The 24,297-nt window shown below is 45.9% G+C and overlaps 1 protein-coding gene across 6 annotated transcripts in view; it reads right to left on the bottom strand.

The window, feature by feature from the left end:
* Positions 1–24,297, bottom strand: part of LOC119456458 (diacylglycerol kinase beta-like) — a 468,550-nt gene that overhangs the window by 72,854 nt on the left and 371,399 nt on the right. For 5 of the 6 annotated variants that reach the window (XM_049669879.1, XM_049669880.1, XM_037718259.2 and 2 more), the window contains 2 exons: positions 23,011–23,157; positions 5,134–5,247 (listed from right to left, as the gene is read on the bottom strand). In XM_049669879.1, the coding sequence (XP_049525836.1) occupies positions 5,134–5,247; positions 23,011–23,157 (261 nt within the window). The remainder of the gene's footprint in view (positions 1–5,133; positions 5,248–23,010; positions 23,158–24,297) is intronic. The other variant, XM_049669881.1, reaches the window with a different exon arrangement.

The raw sequence follows: 24,297 nt of genomic DNA, 5'->3' as shown, positions 1-24,297 counted from the left end.
CAACTTTATGCAGCGCCCGGCAAGGTTTAACGCGACCCGGGCTTAGGTCTCCCACGAGGGACGTCAAGGTCCTGCCTCAACGCCACCTCACGGGCTTGCTGGACTGCCCACGTCTGTTAAAATTAAAATTAAATTATGGAGTTTTACGTGCCAAAACCAGTTCTGATTATGAGGCACGCCGTAGTGGGGGACTCCGGAAATTTGGACCACCTGGGGTTCTTTAACGTGCACCTAAATCTAAGTACACGGGTGTTTTCGCATTTCGCCCCCCATCGAAATGCGGCCGCCGTGGCCGGGATGTATCGCCTATATTTATTGCGGCGTTACATGGGGCTCGTATTTCTTCATGTTCAACTCCTAGAACGGTACATAAATTCGGGAGTTTTAGCAAGAAATTTCTTATAAAAATATTTTCTGGAAGCGGTCGTTGGAGTTAATACTTGCTTTCAAACGCAACAGCTTTAATTAGGATAGGTTAAAAATTTACCAAGTGCTTGTGCACTTTTCATATAAAAGGAAAGAGTAAAAGCTACACCTTTGTCCTAAAACAACAAGAACTGCCGTGCACTAATGCCACCTGCAGGAAACCTTTACACGTTTGGCCCTTTCTACAGAACAGCAAAGAAATGCCTAAGCTATAGCCAAAACATGTATATTAACGTCATTCCTGTATTTATTTTATTTTTCCATTGCTTAACTGTACAAATATAACAACAACAACCCCCCCCCCCCCCCCCTCAATCTCTTTCAAACCCCGCCATACTTTAATTTAATGTACCGTTGCTTTTTGCACATAATAAGCTCACTGTTTGCGCGGCTTTTGAACGAAACTACAAATAAACAAGTCAGAGCGAAGCTGTTACTTCATGGCAGAGTTTTGTATGTTACTGCATGAACAAAATGAACACCCTTCCACTTCAGGGGATTTAAAGCTTGCGAGTCCAATAATAAATAAAAAATTAAGAACATTTCTTCTGGTTTTCTTGCATTTTTGCTTAATTTCTGGGTAAGTATAAAAAGCGCTAAATTACTCATTCATTTCGTTTCAGCTTCTTGCATCATGACTAATTTTGCTCAATTCTTGCTTTATTTATTCGGGCACTGCCCTGCTTTCTTAAGCATGTTGTTGATTCCTGTCTCCCTTCAGCATGGGAGTTGTCTCAAGGAAGCGTGAATAATCTGCAATGAATAATCACTACGCAGCTGCGTGCAGAAAAAAAAAAACACTATTCGAAGGTGTACCAGCTCTCAACAGTACTAACGCCACGCGTTGTTCTCGTGAGATATCACACGTAAGCAAAGAAACACTAACGTTCGAAGTATGCACTGTAGGCTCACGTTGAAACACAAACTCTTCAATCGCGGAGCTTTCTCTCGCGTCCCCGGGTTATCTATCAAAAACGGTATGTGAAAGCAAACAGCCCTACTAGAGCAGCTACTGCAGCCTAAATGACTGGACACTCTATACCTACTTGCTCAACACTCACCCGCGATAGGTCAAGGAACGTAAATTGAACGCGGTTCTGTCAACGTGACCAGGTTTGCCTGTGGGCCAGTGATCACGAAAGAGGCATCACATAAGGAAAGGGGAAGAGACTACCAACGCGAAAGGAAGTAAGAAAATTAAAAGAAAGTTATTATAAATTCGGAAAAATAAAACTAACGCACGTGTTCAAATGACGGTAATGGGACTTCTCCACCTAGCTATTTCTTAATTGTGTTTGTGTGTGCTCGCGAAGACCACTTCCTGCGGCCCATATTAAATTGAGACGGAGCTCTATTTTGCTTCCATTTCTGCGATGCTTACAACAGTAAGATCATTAGCATTATCTTAACAGATTGAAACAGGAAAACCTGCTAAAATAGGGACTACTCTAAACACTATTGTATGTAGTCTTGAAGGAAACCAAAGCGGCATGTAACAACAAACACATGCGCACGCACGCACAAAAAGAGAGAAAGGGAGAGAGAGAAAGAAACAGTAAAACGTGAGGCATACAGAGAGCACGCAAAAGTCATTAACAAGAGGAGTGATGAAAAAAAAAACCGCACACACACGCACACAAACACACAATGCAGTGGGCCATCGAAGATACACGATATGTTTCCTAAACGGGTTGGAGAGAGCCGCTCGGTAGCAGCGGTCAATGATTGCCGACACATACGTACGAGACCTTCTCTTCGCATCACCCGATGTTACGACGTTGTCCAACGAATCGACACAAATATATGGCCGCAATCGGCACGTGCTTTTGAGCCAGCGCAATAAAGACACTGGTTCCAGGCACGAGAACGAGCATCTGCTTCTGATTTCTAAGCAATCTCTTTCTACGCGCTCTTGCAGATTATCGAGAAAGCTGCAGCGCGCGTGGCCAGACACCGGCTTTCCTGGGCCGTCCATCCGCAACCTAGGAGCACCTCTATCTGTTGAATGGTTTTAGAAGTCGTGCGGTAGGGTCAAAATTTTGGGCGTGCATCAGTAAGTTTATCAGAATCATACATCGCGAGCCATGATGAACCCAAGGGCTCAATTCTTGGGCCTATTCTTTTCAATTTATTCATAAATGATCTCGCTCCTTGCATTACAAATTCCAAACTTCTACAGTAGGCTGATGATATAAAACTGTTCTCTCCTGTTAACGACATTAGGGACTGTCATGCTTTACAAAGTAATGTTAATTCAGTGGCGAAGTGCTGCCGTTCTAATAGCGTACCTAATAATGCAGAAAAAACAACGTTTTCAAAGGCTTTTACAAAAACAAAAGCCCTTTCCATTTTGCATACACTTTGGATGGCACACTGTTGAACAAAAAGTTTGTAATTAAAGATCTAGGTGTTCATTTTGATAGTAACATAAAATTTGTTAACATGTTAACCGCATCGTAAGTGGGACTTTTAGCTTCCTTGGGTTTGTATCCCAAACAACTTGTGGTTTTAGTGACCCCTTATTGTATTATTAGATTATTTCAATCTTTGGCTGTTAGTTAAATTGAATGTTGTTGAGTAGTATAAAATAGCATTGACGTTGCTCTTCAGAAGAAATTTGAAAAAAAGTGTAACGTAGATTTATTAGTATTGTTTTTGATAGGTTCATGGGTCGTTCATATTATTACAGTTACATGAGAGTTCTTCATAGGCACAATATGGAAATATTAAATCGGTGACGAAAAGTTCGGGGTTCTGTTCGAAAAGTTTGCAGAGATGCATTCATGGGCATATTGAATGTCCACATTTGCTTCAATCTACTTGTTTGTATTTCCCTGAAAAGCGATCTAGGTGGAAAATTTTATTTAGAGTAAATAAAATAAGTCGCCTGAGCCGAACAATTCAATTGCAAGTTTAACTGTGTGAAAAAACAATGACAATGCTGACATTTCCATAAATGATACCTTTCGTTTGAGATACTATTGAATTATTTTTCTAGGTTAAACGTATTTTGTGCATGTTATATGTATTTTCTGATATGTATTTGGTTTACAATCTTTTTGTATTTTTCGTTGGTGTGCACCAAATTAAAAGACTTTTGTATGCTGTTTCTGGGCACGTCAATAAACAATTCAATTGAATTCAATAGTGTCGCTTTAACGAGGCAATGTCATAAAACATGCATAGAAAAATGAAAAAAAAAAAAACTAAGCTCACGACATCGGCAAGCGCGGATAGATTGCTATACGCGACTACACGTGGAGCAACGGCGATGCAGGTCGCTCGCTGGAAGCAAGGCGCCCGACGCTCGGCATAAAGAGAGACGGAATTCCGCCGCAGCACAACCATTTGAATAATGAGGTCTTCCATGAAAGTAAGGACCTCGGTGGGACGACTGCCCGCGACCTTGCGCTTCTTGGAGTGCACGTGCCGTCATCGTCGCGATTAAGTAGAGTCGCGGGCCACACGAACATGTTGGACCGACATTTTCCCGAACGATGACGTCGGGTAGTTTCATTCATAGCTGTTACTATCGCAAAATGAGTTCGCGCGTAATCGAGTTTTTTTTTTTTTTTTGCTGCAGATTACTCCTAGTGGCGAATGAAAACACGTCATCATTTAAGCTATTGTTAACCATATGCATTACTTCAGTTTGCAATGTTTCTCTAGTGTTGACTTCTAGCATCTAGCGAGCGCTGCAACGTATTACGGAGAAAATAACGGCGGGTGTGAGTTGCGCTCGCTGCGATTGACCTGACATTTTGCAGTCGGTGATAAAATGATGCGAACGGCTTCACGGAGTGGACAAACACGAATTTGACATTTTCCCTGCCCAAATGAAGCGGTAAGTACTCAAAGGTCAACTCCTCAGCAACTAAGATAATAGGATAAACGCGGCCACCTTTACACCTACCTTTAAGGTGTTATTGCCACTCCAGCTTTCGTTGAGAACAGCCGTGGTTCTGATGACATTGACTTTTCGACAATTTGTCACCGCTCTAAAAGTACGTGGTTACAGAAGCGATTATATATGAGTGGGGCCTGTGCACGTAGTGATTTGTAGTCTGCACATATATGCACGAATTTCGACAAGACTTTTTAAAGAAATATGTGACAATTGGTTCCCAGTTCACAGCAATACACGGATACGCATTATTACAGCAAGGAGTGTAGGAGTGCTTGCAGGTTCACTATGCAACGCGGGTGCACTCAATGCATCACTGGGTCTGAAAACAGGACGACATGTATGGCACGTAAGTTTTCACACACAACAAATAGTCTTGTACCGATCTAAAGCGTTGTTACGGTAGGAACAGAGGCGTGAGGGCGGGCTATATGCAAGACAATTTCCGAGAGAGAACATTGCTGACTTTGCCGGATGGGAGACGGAGGGTTCAACGACGGCTGATCAAGCCACGACACAACGGACGAATGCAGCAAAGAGACACAACGGCTGTGCACGCATACAGCGGTGGAGGAACGAAAGAGTCGGTGTTTCAAGCACGGGGCAAACGTACGCCACGTCCAGTGCGCGAGCAGCCGCGCGTCATTTGGTTCACACAGCACCACGTTCTCGGTGACAGCAAACGTACACGGGGCCGGTGTAGACGCGCAGTGTTGGGCAGACGGGGTAGGCTACACGAAGAAAGAGGACGCCACGAAGGAGAGAGGAAGGTACGAAGTAGGGAGAAGAAAAGGAGGCCTTACCTTGGCGCTTTTGTCAAGGGAACCGCCGGTTAGCGTCCTATGCAACACGGCCGTCGTCTTCCTATCATCTAGCGTTTCGTCCTTCTGAAATTTGCCCGCCACCAGATGACGGAACTGAAGGAGGAGGAGCAGGAAGGAGAGGAAGAAGGAAGGAAAGGCAAGGGGGAGAGGCAGAACACACGTCAGTCACCGGCGGCCCTCACACGCGCACACACGCACGCACAGAACGACTTCCTGCGATTCGAGCACAAGCGGTATCACCGGCCCAGGCAGCAGCAACGGCGGCAGCAGCAGAAGCGGCAGTAGCAGCAGCGACGGCGACAGTGGCGGACGCGGTGTCCCTGCTACAACAATGCCGTTCCGACGCGTAGGCTTTGGAAAAGCGCTTCCGGAGACTATACCTGGAAGCGCGCAACTACAGAGCGGGGCCACCTATTATAACGCAGGCCGGGGGAGAGCAGCAAGCATTCAGAGACAACAACGAGCAACGTTCGCGAAGTGCAGCGCCATCATATTACAACATGCAACGAAGCGTTTCACACGCGCTCAAAGCTTGCACAAAAGGGCAGACAAGCAATATCCCTGCAAAATGTTAGCATATGTTAGTACTCATTCTTCGACCTTTATTTTGTAAATTTATCTTGTTGAATTCTACCGAGGCTAGCGCGCTCAACCAACACCACCTAGACTAGGTGGTGCTGGCTAAACTGTATAATTGCACCTTGCCTTTTACTATACTGTGCATTTTGTATCTTTTTGTTTACTATACCTGTTGCCTTTTACTGTATACTGTTTAGTGTTGTGTTTTAATATGAGTGTACGCATAGCGCGGAACTTTATGGCTTTCATCTTGTCGCTTCGTTGTTTTCATTTCATACAAATTAATTACTTTGGGTCTGTAAACTAGACCACACCTTGGAGTTCGTGTGCTTTTCTTGTGTGACTGAAATCTAGCTCATCTGTTTGTACCAATTAAACAGGCATGAATGCCAGTATGCGTTGCTCTTTTGCCACAGCGCTTTTGCTTCGTTTACCAGCTAATTGGCTTCTCTGAATTTTGTCAATTCAGCCACATTCCCGTGTGGTGTCACTGCTTCCGACAGGTTTGGTCCACTACGCCCTATCACTTGTACGCTCCTATAGGCCTCGAGGTGCCGTAGTGCCACATTATTTTATGCCGACGTCGCATCCTTTTCTCACCGGTACCGAACCGATGTTCACTTTCTTTGTTACCCACGTGACTAAATACGGCTTATTCTTAATGTGGTTGTTGGCATTTATATTTTTAAAAAATCAACACAGTAGCGAGGAACCAGAAATAAAGAACTCAACAGAGCGCTATTCCATCCATTTTCTGACAGTCGTGTTTTCCAATTCCGCGCTGTATGATCTTCGTCAGAAAACTTCTAAAAAGAGGTACCCCAGTTTTTTTTTTTTTTTTTTTTTTTTTTTTTTACTATGTAATCGAACAATCTTGTGAAGATACCCTTCCCGTGTATAAAATATTTCTAGGAGCATTAAGTATGCCTATAGATAAACAGCATGTTGGTTGCTGTTGTGGCCAATTGTTTCTCGTTAGACGCGCCCATTTTATCTAAGGAAAACAACGAGCATTCAACAATTTGTTTTTCTACAGCCAAGCTCATGGTACTCTTTCGCTCACTGTGCGTCATGAACTGGTGTCGTTCTTCCGCCTACAGTCGAAAAGAAAATAAATACTCGTAGAATAGTGGAGGTTCTAAGCAAACTAAAAAAAAAACAAAAAAACACACACACACAGGTATATACAGTATATTGTCACGAGATGTTCTCGTAAGTCCACAGGGCGTCTGACCGAAGTACGGGAAGACGGAGCAGTTTTAGCTAGAAACCGATCGAGTGCGCACTATTAGTTCGTCGACTTCCTCTTCCACACTTCACCGTGCCGGCACCGATAATCTCCAGTACAATCATCCCCCGCACAGAAAGAAGTCATCCTGGCGACCTAGGGAAAAGACAGCATCGGCGGGTCATAACATGGTTTAAGCCGTGCTACATGAACTATTTTGCGCCCTTGGCAACGGCGATCAGAAGACTGCGCGAGCGGCTCGATGACATAGTTCACGGGTGATGCTTGCTGCAGTACGCGGTAGGGTAGTTTGACAAAAACTTAGTGGATTGGCCGGGGGAAGAGGCCGGGGCCCGAAGCCAAACAAGCATTCCGGGGAATAGCGGGCGCCAGGAGCGGATGCGTCATGGCGTAATTTTTGGCGCCACTGATCTTGGGTGGTGAACGAGCGGGCTAGTTGGCGACATTCTCCAGCTTAAGCAGCCGCTTCTGAAACAGGTGTCACTTCAGAAGTGTCAGGACGGTAGGTGATAATGGTGTTCAAGAGGCAGTAAGGTTCCCGGCCATAGAGAAGAAAGAAATCCGGTGGTAATTTGTGGGGCAAAGTTATAGGCGTAAGTGACAAAAGGAAGAACCCGTTCCCAATAGGTGTGATCGCCCGGCACATACATCCCAAGCATGTCGCCAAGCGTACGATTGAAACGTTCTGTCATGCCATTATTTTGTGGATGGAAGGCGGAAGCGGTGCGGTGAACGATGTTGCATTCCTTTAGCAGGGCCTCGATGGCATTTGAGAGAAAGACGCGACCATGGTCTCTTAATAATTCACGTGGTGCACCGTGTCGCAGAATGAGGTGGCGAAGAAGCCGGCAGTGCAAATGTTTCGGCGTACCATGTGAGGTGGTCTACGGCAACAATTATCCACCGGTTACCGGCTGGAGTGCTTGGAAGGGGGCCGTAAAGAACAATGCCAACACGGTCGAATGGTCGGGCAGGGCATGGTAAAGTTAGCAGGGAACCTGTGGAACTCTGAGGAGGGGTCCTACGGCGTTGACACGTAGCGCATGAACGGACGTACTGGCGAACCAATCTCTACACGCCTCGCCAGTAGAATCGGAGACGAAGACGGGGATATATTTTGAAAACGCTGGCGTGGCCGCATTGGGGGTCATCGTGGAAAGCTGCGCAGATGTGTGAGCGCAGATGACGGGGAATAACGAGCAGTCATCGACGGCCGTCGGTGAGGTAATTCCGTCGATACAAAAGGTCGTCGCGGATGGCAAGTGGTGTGCTTGACGACGCACGGCACGTGAGAGAGACGCAGGTGAGCGGTGAGATAGGAATTCCAGCAGTAAATAGATCCAGGGATCTTTACGCTGCTCGGCTGGCATGTCGTTGAAGCTAAGAGCTGACAAATCGCAGGTGGGAGTTAAGGATCAAACAATGGCAGAAGGTAGCGGAGAATGGGACAAGGCGTCAGCATTTGAATGTTTGCGCCCAGAGCGATAAATGGCACGTATGTCATACTCTTGAAGCCGTAAAGCCCAACGAGCGAGGCGGCCACTGGGATCTTTCAAGGACGATAACCGGCATAAGGCACCGTGATAAGTGACAACGTCAAACTGACGGCCGTAAAGCTTAGTACGAAATTTGCCGATTGCCCAAACGATCGCCAAACAATCTTCTGCAGTCACATAATAGTTTGATTCTGCCCTCGTTAGGGTGCGGCTGGCATATGCGACAACGTACCCGTCAAAGCCGTCTTTGCGTTGGGCGAGAATGGCGCCAAGTCCGACATCGCCAGCATCCGTATGTATCTCAGTAGGCGCATTGGGATCGAAGTGGCGCAGTACTGGAGGGGACGTGAGGAGCCGACGGAGCCTCATAAATGAGTCGTCACACTCAGAATTCCAAGCCGACAGGTCTGACGTGCCATTAAGAGGCTGCGTCAAGGGAGCGACGATCGAGGCAAAATTACGGATGAAACGCCGGAAATAGGAAGACAAACCAATGAAGCTCCGTAGTTCATTTAGAGTAGTGGGCTTGGGGTACTCAGCAACGGCGCGAAGTTTGGCAGGATCAGGCAGAATTCCTTCTTTCTAGACGACGTGGCCTAGGATCGTAAGCTTACGGGCACCAAAATGACATTTTTTTCAAATTGAGTTGCAACCCAGCTGACGTGAGACAGGCAAGAACTTGCTCAAAGCGGGCCAGATTCGTTTCGAAATCTGTAGAAAAGACCACAATGTCGTCTAAGTAGCAAAGGCATGTGTGCTATTTAAGACCCTTGAGACTAGCGTCCATCATTCTCTCGAAAATTGCAGGCGCATTGCAAAGGCCGAAAGGCATTACATTGAACTCATATAATCCATCAGGAGTGCGAGGGGCCGCCGTCGTCGGTGATTGTGGCCGCAGATGGCAACGTACGGCTTCGGAGCTCTAGGGCGGGGAAGACGGGTACCCAGAAGATCCACCAAATGCCACGAGATGTTCTCGTAAGTCCACAGTGCGTCTGACCGAAGTACAGGAAGACGGATCAGTCTCAGCTGGAAACCGATCGAGCGCACACTACTAGTTCGTCGACTTCCTCTTCCACACTGCACCGTGCCGGCGCCGATAACCTGCAGTTCAATATATATATATATATATCGCGATGGCCGTTGTCAAGATAAACGCTGCGGTGTTCTGTTATACAGGGATTTCTGTGGAGGGATTGAGGTAGAGAGTATCTCGGCTACTGCATTTCTCTGTTTTCATCGAAACAGAACCGCGAGGTGACGATAGGATGACTAAAGTCTAACGTGCGATAACATTTTTGCTCCAGAAATTCTTGTGCGCTTAACTGTGAACTCAACTATTACACTACACTGTAAAAACCAGCTGCCACTTTAACCTTCGCGTTTTCATCATAGTATTTGACAAGCCACCGGCGTCATACAGAGAAGACGTTTCTATCATGGTATACAAAGAGAAAACGAGACAACTGCCAATACTTCCAGAAAAAAAAATAATTTGCTGATTATAACGCGATTTAATTGACTGGCATGTGGAGTACGCCTTGGTGTACAACTTACAAAATGATGGCCTGCTGTCCATTTATCGGTCAAATGGGTGGAAATAGAGATGCCACAATATTTCCCGTAATTTACAGTAATTTTTTACGGTGTATGTTGTAGGCCAAGTGCTCGTGCTTTTCACACTTGATGCCTTGGCTCTACATGACCTGTGATATGTAAATATTTTTTTTACATTGAGTTATGTTATTATTATGCGGTTCTATTTGTACCTTTGAGCTGTGTCCTTATTATGCAGTTTTGTTAGCGAGGCTTCTTTTTTTTTCACTTTTATTTCTTCGGCGTGAAAGGTTTTCGTAATTTCTTTATTTCTATATTTTTTTCTCGTGTTAAGAGTTATGTATTTATCTGCGATATTGTTATAGCGGGAACTAGGTCAAATTTCCCCTTTTGTCGCAGTTGATAAACAACGACAACGAGTTTCCTTTGGATATCTGTTGATCCGCACAGGACCACGCCATTCGATAAATAAAGAAGCCGAAACGCCATCCTCATGCGTCGATGTCTGAAACCCTGCCCTCCCCAGAGAGCAGACATACAACGAACTCGTCAGCACCGTCGTCACGTACGCTGAAACGTGCACATCTTCTATGCGGCAACCATTTCATTGCGGCAAGCTTCCTTCTCGCCCCTTCTTCTTTCCCTTTCCCTATGCAAAGTAGCATGCCAACGGTCATATGCTCGCTGGAAAAAATATCTGGCTTCCAATTAAGAGCTTCTCTCTCGTTTATTATTCTTTTAGCCAATCTTCGGCGCAACCATCACCCTAAGTTTACGATTGAGTATAACCACAGCTAAGTGTCATGCCATTTTATAAAACATCCTTGCGTACCACTGAAGCGAGAAACTTCCGCCGCTGAAAACCAACAACAAAATGCAGACAATATATCGCGTCTTGTTTTCTCAATAATGATGTACAAGCGTACAATGACAGCTACCGTTTAGGGCAAGCTCAGTTGATATGCATGCGATTTATTGCCAGCCACTCTATCAGTCATTTGTAGACACGAAAGTTAAGTTGCCTCAGAGATTCCTTTATTTAGATATTCCTGCGCTGTGCGCTGCGTCGCGCGTCGGGATTTCGTGCTGGGGGACCGGGGTTTAAAATTCTTTATCATAATATTTTCAACAGCGAAGCTATTTAAGCCAGCCGTAATTTGTGGTGCGTATCAAGAAAGTATCATCATAAGTAATGAAGAAAGAAAAGTAAATAAATAAAAAACTTGACGAGGCGAGATTCGAACCCGCCTACCCACGGACCCAAGGCGAGCGTCGTAACCACTAGACTAGAAATCCACTCTTTTTTTTTTTCTTACATGGTATTTATTGCATCATGTATATGCGAGAAAAATACTATCTCTTAAAAACGTGCAAGCACCAGCCAACACATTTCATATTCACGGCCTACTAAAGACCTAAAATATCGTTAAGCACATCCTGCACGCACAAAACTACAAGTAGCTTTGATCCTAAAAAGGTGGCAACGACAAGCAACGTAACAAGAGATGGTATACCAGTCCGGTTGAAACTCTGTCAAGTCATACATGTCCTTCAAGTGACCAATCATTTGAGCCTAGTGAAATTTCGACGAAACAACAGGTTGAGCGTTTCCGTCTAAAATGCGCGTCTTCCATAAGCTGTGTAGTCCAATTAAGAAAAACATATCAAAAGGCACGTCTTCCCCGTGGGGTGCAATCAAGTATCGGATGGTATGGTGATTCAAAATGGAGTCTTTCTTGAGAGTTCTTTGGAGCACATCCCAAAATAACATTGCGTCTTTACAACTTATACCTGAATCAATGCTCTATAGTCTCAGGTACATCACAAAAACGACAATTCACAGTGGATACAAAAATTTCTTTTTTGTGCAACCAAGTTTTGACAGGTAATGTATCACTGTGTTTTTAAAGAGTGAGTGAGTGAGTGAGTTAACTTTATTGGGTCCACAATAGACGCGAGTAAACTCGACGTCGCACCGTTTGCTCTCTAATCCACACCTCCTTAATCCGGTCTCTTAACGTAGCGCCTAACATCTTTCGTTCCATCTTTCGTTCCATGGTTCGTTGCGCGAACCTTAACTTTTCCTCAAGCTTCTTAGTTAATCTCCATGTTTCTGCTGATCCACCGTGGATGCTTAGCGGCTACGACGTTGCGCTGCTAAGCACGAGGACGCGGGATCAAATATCGGCCATGGCGGCTGGACTTCGATATGTGAGAAATGCAAAAACGCTCGTGTACTGTGCAGTATGGGTGCGCGGTAAAGAACACCAGGCTGTCAAAATTAATTCGGTGTTCCACCGCTACGGCGCGCCTCATAATTAGATCATGGTTTTGGTACTGAAAACCCCAGAATTCAATTCAAACAAAAACGTTTTTGTACATGGAGATAAAAGCATCTTGCGGACTCATTTAAGTAAGTCATTCCCTGGCAAACTGGAGAATGTAGAGCGGTAAAGGGGAGGTGGGAAAATCATTGATATGAGATTATTGTACAGTTGTTCTCTGGACACTGTGTAGAGATATTCAGTAGAAAATCGAACCAAGAGAAACTGCACAGCGAAATATACTTCATACATAAAACCCCATAAACAAGACCTTTCAGAATATTGGGATGAAACTACCAGATAGGGTAATGCATCGACTAAGTTCACTTGCATGAATGATCGTAGTATTGGGTGTGAAGTATCCCGAAAAAAGAAGAAACGCTTGCAGTACATGTATTTATGCGAACCACATGATTGCGTTCGAGCGTCGTCTTCGTCCACAGCTGGCGCGTTCGCACGCGCTCGTGTCAATGCTCTGCGAGGTGAAGAGGAGGTTTTGCGCGCTATGCTCGGGAGAGATAAAGAAAATGAGAGCTAGAGAGAGAGGGAGACGCATTCACGGAGCGGGTCTGCTGGAACGCGTTGTCAGCATTGCAACGCGGTGGAACACGGTGTTGGCATTGGAACGCGGTGGAACGCGGTGTCGGTATTGGAAGGTGGTGTCGGTGTTACAAGCTGCGCTATGCAACGCGCAGTGACGGCCGCAAGTCCGAGAGAGAGAGAGAGAGAGAGACGCATTGACGGAGCGGGTCTGCTGGGCCGCGTTGTCGGCATTGCAACGCGGTGGAACGCGGTGTCGGCATTTCGGCCAGCTTCGCTGTGTCTTGAGCTTTGCGTGGCCTAGTGCAAGCTTTCGCATTTTTTTTATTAAGCTATGGTTTCCATGCTAAGCCATCGAAGCGAGAAACCGAGCCAGCCATTAAGCCTGGTGGCGCCATCTGTTGTATAAGAGAGGAGAACATACATGTCGTCACGGGGGAAATACCTGCTTCCAACGTAAACGGCTGCAGCACGGAGCCGATACTCCGACGACCGACGACGCATAAAACACGAGGAGGTAGATAAAGAATTCCTCCGATAAAAAAAAAGCAATTTCACAGATTTGTCTTGGTCTACGATTCCTTGATTTCACACATGTGCTACGGTGCATAACATAGCGGGAAATGTAACTTTAAGGCAATGTCTTTGTCGATTCTCGTTTTCCCCGCAAATATTAGGACACTAATTTGAATTGTCAGTCTTTTTCTACGAGGTAAAATACGTTTCCAACAAAACTCTTTTTTCATCGCCAGTACAACTGCGCCGCCTTTTGTACCACCACAAAAACAATCTGGATGGACCGATTTGAAATCTTTTTGAAAGTTCGTTTGCTTTCGAATTTTTGAAACACATTCGAAATAGTACAAGCATATTTCGAACTGGGTGAAGCCCATGTAAGGTGGGGAGAATTTCAATCAGTGTAACAGGTTGGCCATCACAACTTGATACACTAGTAAAGTTTTCGCTTTCCACATCAACCTTGTTTAGATCACTGAGTCGTCCTTGTGGTTAATGTTAATTCTCTCTCATTTTCAAACCCATATGTGCCTTGTGCTCGAACCTCCCTCAGATTGAAAGTTTCGTATGAGGGGATGAATTTCAATGAAGTTGGTGCTGAGCATTTGTAATAAAAATGATTAAGTGCTTGCCTGAGGCAAGGTTTAACACTAACACACAAACATTGTGGGCAATGCAAAGCGTCTCGTGTACTTTGGTTAATTTGAAATCAGACAGGAAATTTCCGCAATGTTCGAAACCAGCCAAAACTTGGAGTGAAGTGCGAATCCCCGCGCAATATTTCATCCCATACTCCGAAAATAAAACAGCGTTTTATGGGACTACACAACAATTACGCGGGATCTCGGTCTGTTTTGTTGCTCATGTACCCGAAGGGTAGCATACACGATAACGAAAGAGAAAGGAATAAAAAAAAAAAAAAAAACGGCACGGCATTACACAAAGCTCTGGCACAAGTAAGAAATTTCTCAATACATCGGTTTTTCCTAATCGCAATGCTTTCCACTGAAACTGCGCGAGAAAGCGTCATTAAACAAGGAGTGAAGCGTAAATTTCCTGCTGCGAGAAATCCTAGCCCGACACAAGAACTTCGCAAATGCAAGTGCACTACGCCAATTGCTGCATACCTAAAGCAGGCGGTTATCACAAAGGGCGCTGAGAAAGGACACAAACTTTTCAGTCTTTGTTCTTTATGTTCGAAGCCGCGTCTTTGTTCGGAAAAGCTGCGATGAACGAGTTTAAAATAAAAGAAAACAACCTGAAAGAAATTGGGGCGCACAGAAGTGGTCCTAACGTAAACACAGTCGCTGCTGCGCCCCCATAAATCCGCCAGAAACTGCAATTCAGCGCAATGCCATGAGCACATTTCGTCCAGCATAAAATCCTTCCACCCCCTCCTCCGCCGAGGGCTGCGCCATTTGTCAAATGTAATCCCACTTCTGGCTTGTTCCCTTCATTTTCCCCAAGAAAGGTGCGGGGATTAGCTTTTACTTCGCCTTTTCTCTTTTAATTTTTTTTAAATCGCGGCGCTCATCTTTTCTCTGACACGGGGGCCTCAGTCAGGGTTCCGGCTACGGCTGCTCCCCGCTCGTGAAGCAGTTCCTGCAATGAACCTCTTTCGCAGCTCAAACCTGAGGCACTGGTGGTCATGAGCTTTGATATCAAGCTAGATACGCGGAAAAATGCGAAGGCTGCACCCAGCGATTACCTCATTCGCAGCACCAGGGGAAGGCTCGGTCAGAACGTCTATTTTTAACCTCAGCGATATTCGGTTGCTCGGGGGCCAAGCGAAGGAGGGCTTTCACTGAAGGTGCAATTCCACCGAGTTAACCCGTTGTCGGACATAGCAAAGAAGCACACACAAGCAGGCATGCACTGCCTGCTTGTGTGTGCCTGCTTGTGTGTTCGCACGAACTCGGTGAACCGTGCTGCTTGGCTTGGCTTGGCTTGCATGCCCACATTGCGTTTTTGGAACGGACAGTGGTCGCTTCCTCATGGACGTGTCCAAACTACGCATCTGGCAGGAGCTGTCCCTTAAAGTATGCGGAAATGACAGCGTAATGGTGTATAGAATAATACAGAGGGAGCAATCTCTCCTAGCGGAGAGCTTTTGCAGTTGCTAGTCGGCAGCTGTGGGCGTTTCCTAAGTGCACCATTGATTAACTCGTTTAATTGCGAAACTTTCCTTGCCTGTAGCTCACGAGCATTTGGCGTGGGTCGCCGGTTTCTCGCCTGATAGGTACGTGGGCCAGGCTGCTGTATATGACCGACGAATTAGCGCCGGCAAGCGCTCCTCTGTTCTGAGTAATCAAACAATAAATCAGCCCATAAAGGTTGTTCATTTAATGTCTCGTAATAGTATCTCCAATGCACACGTTATGTTCAACGGATTACTCAATTTTCATTAAATTCTTATACTTGGGCTACCTTACTTCGGGAGAACTGGGTGCGCGCTACCGTGAATAAAACAACAACTCCTCCCAAACTTTAACATTACCAATGACGGTCTTTGGTTTTCATACTTGATTCGCATGCCCTGCAAGAATGCCCACTGCCTCGAAATCCATTTCACCATTATCACCAGCAGCGACATTGCAAGACAGCTTTTCATTCACGTAACAGTAATTAGTAATTACAGTCTTTAAAAAACACTGGTGCGCTCTTCGCCTCCCGAGTCTACGCCCATTTTGGGCAGCGCAACTTTCCTCAGTTTTTTTTTTTGCCGCTCATCAAGGTCTGTGAATCCCACAAGGTGCCCATTGCTATTATTGAAACGTTTTGCGTTTCCACGCGACCAGGATAATATACGTTAAATCAAAGCATTTTATCATTACAAGGGCAATGATGCATATCATTATTTCACCTCCTGTCGATACTTTTGCGTTCAGGTATAGCTTTTGTGATTTGTAGTTCCAAATACATACCAGCATATTTGCTCCCAAAATAACACGAAACGAACAGCTGTTGACTTCTTCATCAGCTTCTGTCAACAGACAATAGTGCTCGAGCATGAAACACTGTCTGTGCTTCCGGGCGCGTTCGGTTCGCGTGATTGTCACGGCCTTGCGAAACAGATGCCTGCTTACGTGTTCACAAAGCCACGTTACCCTCCATGCAGTTCTCCCGTGTGCCACTGGGACTACCGCATCCAATGACCACGCACGATAAAGGTTGCTCAAGCGGGCGTCCGCTGCATTGCGCGCGCAAACAAACATCCGCGCTGCAACTACATATCCTCTTTTCGAGTCAGATGAGTCCAACTTCGTGCGCAGTTCATGTTTCGATGACGCGCGCGAACAGAGCGTAGGTGTCACAGCGGCCGCTGCTTTACGAGCAAATACTGCAACGGCCGGCGGCCAGCGAATATATTCTGTATACCGCTTAAGTCGGCATTTAGGTTGCGTTAGTTATACGCATACCGCAGCTTTATATACGAAAGTCAGACTATTACGTGGGGAAGTTACGTCGCTTTCCTGTGTTCGCTTACTACCGCGAATAATGTAGTCATCTCCTGGAACCTGCGTTCGATATTCGGCAAGCCTCGAGCACACAACGTTCTGTGATATTAGTGCAACTGTTGGGGACGCAAAACACTTTCCGCAGGCCTTTCAAGTGTTCACCGAGAACGCGAGAAAATATTGAAGGTAGGAAGGACAACTGGACAACTGCTTGCTACCCTACATTGAGCGAGGGGCACATTCCTGCCTCGAATTCAGCGTTCCGTTTGTCTCTCTTTCCGGCCTGAATGCAGATCGTTCCTGACAGCACCACGTTCGACTAATAAGCGGGCGTTTGCAGAAGTTCAACTGGAGACAGCTTCAGGCGCAAAGCGAACGCCAAAATACATTTCAAGGGGACAAAAGAAGAATGTATTTGGGGATAACATTACAACGCGGCACCGTGTCGTTGAACGGGAGAAAAAGAGAGAAAATAACTCTTCAGTATCGGTCTCCAGCGCGTTGAAAGAGAAAGTGGTGACGCGTGCGATAATCGACGTGAAGGAAAAAAAGAAATCCTTTCGACAAGTGCTCGCCACAAGGGTCCTTTCTCCAGAGCCCAGGAAGAAGCACCAGCTGCGGTGGCACATGCAGTCGCGACCATTCTATGAAATTGAAAGTGCTGACGCCGCATTCAGGCATCTCATTATTTTTAACGAAGCCCAGCAGGCAAAGGTAATTCAGCGAGATGCTTGCGAGCTCTCTGCATTGTCACAATGTTTCCTTGCTTCTTTTCTTTCTTTTTTTATGTTTGCGTGCACTTTTTAATTACTGTCCTCACACGCTCTCGCTTTCTTTCTCTTTATTTTCAAGGGTGCCGCGTGAAAAAGGCGACGAACTTTCAAGCTCTTTCGTCAAGTTTCATTCGTAGTTCTCAGAAGGTTGGTCGTTACCACAACCAACACATAACGTATGTAAGCCGTTAACTACAAACAAGATTCGGAATGTCGAGTGATGAACACGACTTTATTGAAAAGCACTGAAGACTCCTGCAGCTGCTTCCAACGCGTTCTAGTTAGAGAGGAAAGGCGGGATTCTCTACTTGAAGCCACATTGCGAGGTTAGAACAAATTATTTACTTTTTCGAATCCCAAACTTGTACGAAAGTCGGGGTACTACTGTCAAATTACAAGCGTTTGCATGTCGATAGCGAAAGTTCATTTAGTTTTTCTACACATGACCACTATACGCGTAGGTTTCGTAATGATTTCTCGAGAAAAAATGCGATGGCGAATACCAATTCTCGACCTTTCAGTTATCGCCCACTCTATAGACTCGTTCTCTTGCTACGTCTCCGCTCATTCACTGTCAGTTCCTGAGTAAAAATTACGCCGATCGGCGAGTGAATAGCGCTCAAAAGCCGAAATGGCCCCCTAAAACGGTGCTGCATTGTGGAAGCTGTAGATGGTATCAGTCACTCCGGTAGGCATAATGCACAGAGCTCGTTCAGTGTCTTTAAACGTTAGCGCGCGTGGCATGCACATTACAATAGAAGAGGGCTGTACCACGAACTCCAAGCTCAGGCTCAAAATTTGTCGAGCACGATAGAAAAACCAGCACCTCCGCCATGCAATTCGGTGACACAATATTTTTGCTTACTGCAAAGAGGAAGAGCACCTTACATGACCCAATCTATAACACCTAGGTACCTCCACAGTGTAACACGGTTGTATTGCTAGATACATTTATAGTTTATAGCTCAGCATGCAGCACCATGGAAGCGCTGCTGGCTTCTCTAAGGTCAACAGGCCTCAGCAAAACATTGAGAAGCTTTACAGTGCGCATGTGTGTCTGTGGGCGTATGTTTTATATCATATTTATCACCCAGCAATTGATATAGCATTCCAGGCTAGCCCACCCAGCCTCTCAATGAAGTCAGCATCTTTGCAGTCGGCTGTTCGGGAACGGTTCCCGGTCCCATTAAAGCCAGCAAACGCCGAATGCCCGAGCAACAAATGATTAGCTTCGTTTTCCGAAATCGCCGAATTCTCTGCGCCGCGCCTCGCAATAACAAATTTTCAAACGTTCAAACCCACTTTGTTTGCATCTGGCCCTTAGCGTTCGTTCCGTTCAGCTGCGCAATACCTCGTTATCAAATTCATAGATCGCATCAATACTTGGCGGCACGACACACATACGCACGACCATATTTCACGGCTCGCACCGGAAGCAATGCCGTAAGCTTTCGCGTTTTATACGGCTGTCTTGTTAGAGGGCTCAGCGCGTATTCGCCGAAGCTAAACGCGCCAGATAACGGCGTACTTCTGGAACTCGCAAAAGCACACAAACGCCCGCAAGAGAGCGCAGTATCGAGCGCCCCTTGGAAAAGCGCATTAACTCGGTCCGCGCGCGGATATCGCGAACGTGTCAAACACGCCGGCATCGCACAAAGGCGATTCGCCTTGCTCGTAATGGGTAGCGCTTTAACAGCGCTGAAGGCATTTGTAAATATTCACCAGAAGGGGGGCTATGGGCGTCGACCAGGGAACGGTGGTGATACATTCACGCCACCGACGTCGGTGTGTAAACAAGACGCGCCCGTACCCCGTCTCACTAAAACCGTGGATGCAGTGTCACCAAAGGCATGGCTGGTGTTATAAGCTTAATACTTAGCGCTGGTATGGACGATACGAGTTCGATAGGCGTCTTTAAGCAAGCCAGTCAGCAGCCAGCCGTTTGCAGCATACACACAATCCAAACAGAACGAGTCCTTTAAAGCTTGTATTCCTGTGAATGCGACCACTGGTTGGTCGATGTATCCTGAGATCGTTATCGACACTTTACATCTTGCGGCTTTTGTTTTGGGTGCCACTGGGTGTAGGAATTAAGTTCTAAATCACTTTTGTAAACATGGTCACGCTAACGAGTAAGCTGAGAAGGGGGCGCTTTTAGCGCTTTCCTTGGAAGAGGAACTAAAGTACCGAAGAAAGCATACGCTTTGTCTTCAGATTTTTGACGATGCAGAGAATTAGGAAACACGGAGGAATGATGGAGAAGTCCTTACACACGAGGTAGCTTAACGATCATTTCGTACTACGCCTCTTAATACGTTTTATTCGCGCCGTGACATTACAAATGCACGAAGGACAATTGCACGCACACGCATCGCAGATAGAAATGCACTATTCTTTATATTTCCCTGCATCGTCGCCCACCCACACACCACATGCGTTCATGTGCGTGTGACGTTGTCCATCTCTGAGTTTGTTACGTTCCTGCTTCATCGTAGGCGTTGTTTATACATTACATAGCTGTCAGGATTTTTCGGGCAGTGAAAATGTAAGCAAGCGAACCGTTCGTACAGTTTAAGTGATGAATGTTTTCTAGGTTGGTTGTCCCGTACAGCAAAACTTGAAGAAAGCAGTTGGATGTCAAATGAGAAGGCTAGGAACATGTAGGATATAACACAAATAGCGGAAATGGGACTATCATTCTCGGCATAATCAACATTCCAGACCACAAGGTCGCAAGGTCTGTCAAACACGAAGACTACAACAACATCGCGTGCGACCATCACTCCGCATAATCGCGGAAAGCGGGTAAATTCTTTGAGATGCAAAGGACGTTCACGCACTCAAAATTGAGACGTCAAACGTGAGTGCGTTACTATGCGCACGAAGGCCGCGAAGTCAAAGTAAGAAAATTGTAAAGGTGAGTATTATTTGATTAAGACGCGAGCTTAAATGAAAGTCGCAGCTGTATTATGCTATCTTGTTTAATCGTTGTTATTCGCCACGGCTACGAAGCTTGATGCTTAATAAGGTGACAGGCGATACATCTGCGATGTTGAAATGGTAACAGCAGCAAAATGTTTACGCTTGAACTCATTAGCACTCTGTAATCGGGGCTCCAACGACGATTGAATGAAACATTGTCGGAAAAGCATTATTTTCATACTTTCGAGGAAATGAGATGGAAGGCAAGCGCACTAACTACATTCTACGAAGCTTTTGTCAACAAGCAAAGAACAAAAATTACTTCACGAAAGAAAAAACAATGCACTACTCATGTTGCTAAAAACAGCCTGAAATGAATGCAAGCAAGGAGGCATGGCCTAAAAGGAATCAATCAAGGCACTACGAATGCTACTCTACCGCTAGACTGTAGCCATCGTCGAGCAGGGCAGACGATCAGCAGGCGATGCAAGCTCGAGCATTCATCACGGGATCAAGCTAAGTCGGTTGCATCATCACTGCCACAAGGCCGGCGCATGATCACACCGCAGCTAAAAGCATCTTTTTCCGCAAGTGAGCCGTACTGTGAGGCTTCATTCAAAGATTCAGCCATTTGCCGCTGTAAGACTTCACGCAAATATTTTTGTAGCCGTGTTAACCGTATTAGTACAACCACCGCACGCACGTGTCTTTAGCGCGCATCTGCACTCCGCAAATGCACGAGTATATGCGCATACGACAGTCCTTACGCAGTTCAGCACATCGTGATCGAAGACGCGAACAACCGTCCCCCATGACTAAATAGTTGCATCGCTTTCTTCCTTAGAGCTCAGATAGTTTGCTCGTCTGACCATATGATAGAACTGTGTGCTGCGGCTGTCATTTTACATTGATATGTATATAAACGAGAAAAAAAGTAACAGAGAGGCCTGATTTTTTTTAGTCAATCATAAGCCATCAGACGTATGCTTATGATTGTGACTATATATATAGCAAGTCCGCTTGATGGGCACTGACACTCAAGCGCTCGTTACCCCTCAATTTCTCCGAATCGCGTCTGCTTTTCATCATTACGTGGATTGGAAGCCTCGCAGGTGAAGTGAATCGAACGAATAAAGACAATTTGGTGAATTCTGGGTATACATTTTCGCTCCATTTTGAAGTATATGGCACAGAAACATTGAACACACGGTCTATAGTAGGAACTGTGGCTCTGCAGCACCAAACAATTCATCAATATCAAGCATACACAGAAGCACTGCGTCTATTGGATGTGTGCCACCATTTGTAGAGAAATATCTCCAAAAACAAAATTTGCTTTCATTGTTGCCAGATTGCGGCGCTGTTCACCTTTGTGTTTCGTTCCACGAGTTATTCACTATGCCGTCACATTGTTCGGTGTTGTGTTTAGTGAATTTCTATTTCGCTCACAGGAAGGTGTACACAAGGTAAAGTACGCTACATAGAACTGTAATGTGATCTCATCATTATCACTGCGAATGATGGCGCATGCCACATGACTCCCGATAACAAGTCCAAGGTTTCCGTGCATATCTTAAAGTGAGTGTTTTTAACTGCATTTATGATCGCATTCTGATGGGGGTGGGATTCGAAGACGCTCGAATACTTAGATTTAAGTGCTGGTTAAAGAACTCCAGTTTGCCAAACAAATCCGGAGCACTCCATTACGGCGTCTATCCCAGCCCCTGTATAGGTTTGCGATGCTAGACTCCATAGTTCAGGTCAACTTAATTTTATTGAGTTACACTCCACCAATGATTTTTACCAAAGAAGCACTCAACGTAACTTCAATCATCGTCTAACAACACATGCTCTAGCAGCCCAGATGCTCAGTGAGCACTGTCGTTAAGCAATGACGCCATAAACCGCATTCTCCTCAGCTATCCACGCCATAATTGCCGCCCTACATTCACGACCGAACAGCCACTTTTTGTTTGTATAGTTGCTCGTACGTTCAGCAAACGACACCACGATGTTGCTGCAGCTAGCGACACCTCGCGCCCATCCTTTTCTTCTTCTTTTTTTTTTTTTTTTTTGACCGTTGCCTAAATTAGCTGTGTCGGATGCGATAGCGTGCCTAAAGTAGCTTGCGTCGAGTAGCGATTTATTACAAAGTAAACAGAGCACCACTTAACGAGGAACTTACTCTCCAGATTTGAGAAACTATCTCAACGTTTGAGACGCAAGACTTCCTTTATCAGCTCCACAGCAATCGGTGCGTTCGAAAGTGTCCTGGGTTAGAATCAATGATAAAAGACAATAATTTTGTATATTTGCGAGGCAAAGCGATGCATAATGTCCCTGCAGACGACGACACAAGTACGGTCTGATAGTAGTAGAAGTAGTAGTGACTCCTGCAGTTTGAATTCAAGAGCGAAAAAGTTGGAAGAGCCAGGAGCATACCTTGAGCAGCCGTCCATCGGCGATCTGTGCGCGCGGCGGAGCGGGCTTTCGGACGAACGAGAGGAATAGGTGTTTGACAAGGTCCCGGGGAGTGTCCATCTCCAGGTAGGTGTCCATGAACGCCTGGAAACCCTCCAGGTCGATGTCCTGAGTGAAGCAAAAAAGGAAATGTGGTTCTGTATGAGAAAAGGAAAGGTTGGCACTATCTTCTGCAGCCCTTGAGGGAGCACGGAAGTAGGCTTCTCAATTTGGGAGCGAGGCGATGATTTGTGTCAAATAGTCGCTGGTGCCTCGTGCATTGGCATCCGCCGCGGTGGTTCAGTGCTCAACGACTGCTGCTGACCATGACGCCATGGGATGGACTCCCAGGTACGGCGGCCACATTTAGATGGCGGTGGGATGTAAAAACGCTTGTGCACGGTGCTTTGGTTACACGTTAAAGAAACCCAGGTAGTAAAATATTCGGCAGTCTTCTACTACGGCGCCTCACATATAGGTGCCTGTTTACCATGGGGCTTTAATGTCCCAAGATAACCAAGTTGAAACGAGTGCCCTCGTTTCAACTCCAGAAGAGCAGCCCTTTCAGCCACGCTAAACCAACTGGACAAGCGCCGACTCACGGAAAACAACATCCTCGGAAACTGGCCTACGCGAACGCCAGCGCGAGCCACTGTGAAGGCACTGCTTCGTTCTTAAAAGACATCGGACTGTGTGATAAGTTGTGACAAGTTGTGACTGTGCATTGTGTGACGTAGCAGTGGCGCGCCGACGGGGGGGGGGGGGATTCGGGGGTTGTAACCCCCCCCCCCCCCTGAGGCTGACTTAACTCCCCCCTTTTGTTTAACCCCTTTTCTTTCCTTACGCATTTGAGTACTGCAACTAAGATGTAAGACGCGCAATCGTCTGCACACTCGCAAAAAGCGCACTTTTTTGACAATCTCCCGTGAAGAAATCGAAATTAGTGCTGTTTAGATGGTATTGGCAAACTGTCACCCCCCCTGGCAGAGATCCTGGGTGCGCTACTGTGACGTAGAATGCAATAATGGGACGTTGACACTGTGTAACTCTATGTAACGCCTTCGCAGACTGTGTGGCAGCACTCACAGAAACAGTTCTGCGTTGTGTGTGTTATTTTTTTTATTTTCTTGTCATATTCTTTTTCTCTCGTCTATCACATCCCTTTCCGCCTCCCCCGGTACAGGGTAGCCAATCGGAGATATTCTCTGATTAACGGACCTCCCTGTCTTTCTTTTCCTTTTTCTCTCTGTCTTTCTAATGTCAATCAAT

This window comes from Dermacentor silvarum, chromosome 6, assembly GCF_013339745.2.
Source record: "Dermacentor silvarum isolate Dsil-2018 chromosome 6, BIME_Dsil_1.4, whole genome shotgun sequence".
Classification (NCBI taxonomy): Eukaryota; Metazoa; Arthropoda; class Arachnida; order Ixodida; family Ixodidae; genus Dermacentor; species Dermacentor silvarum.
The sequence above is the reverse complement of the archived record's forward strand: the minus strand, read 5'-3'. Positions and strand labels throughout refer to the sequence as shown.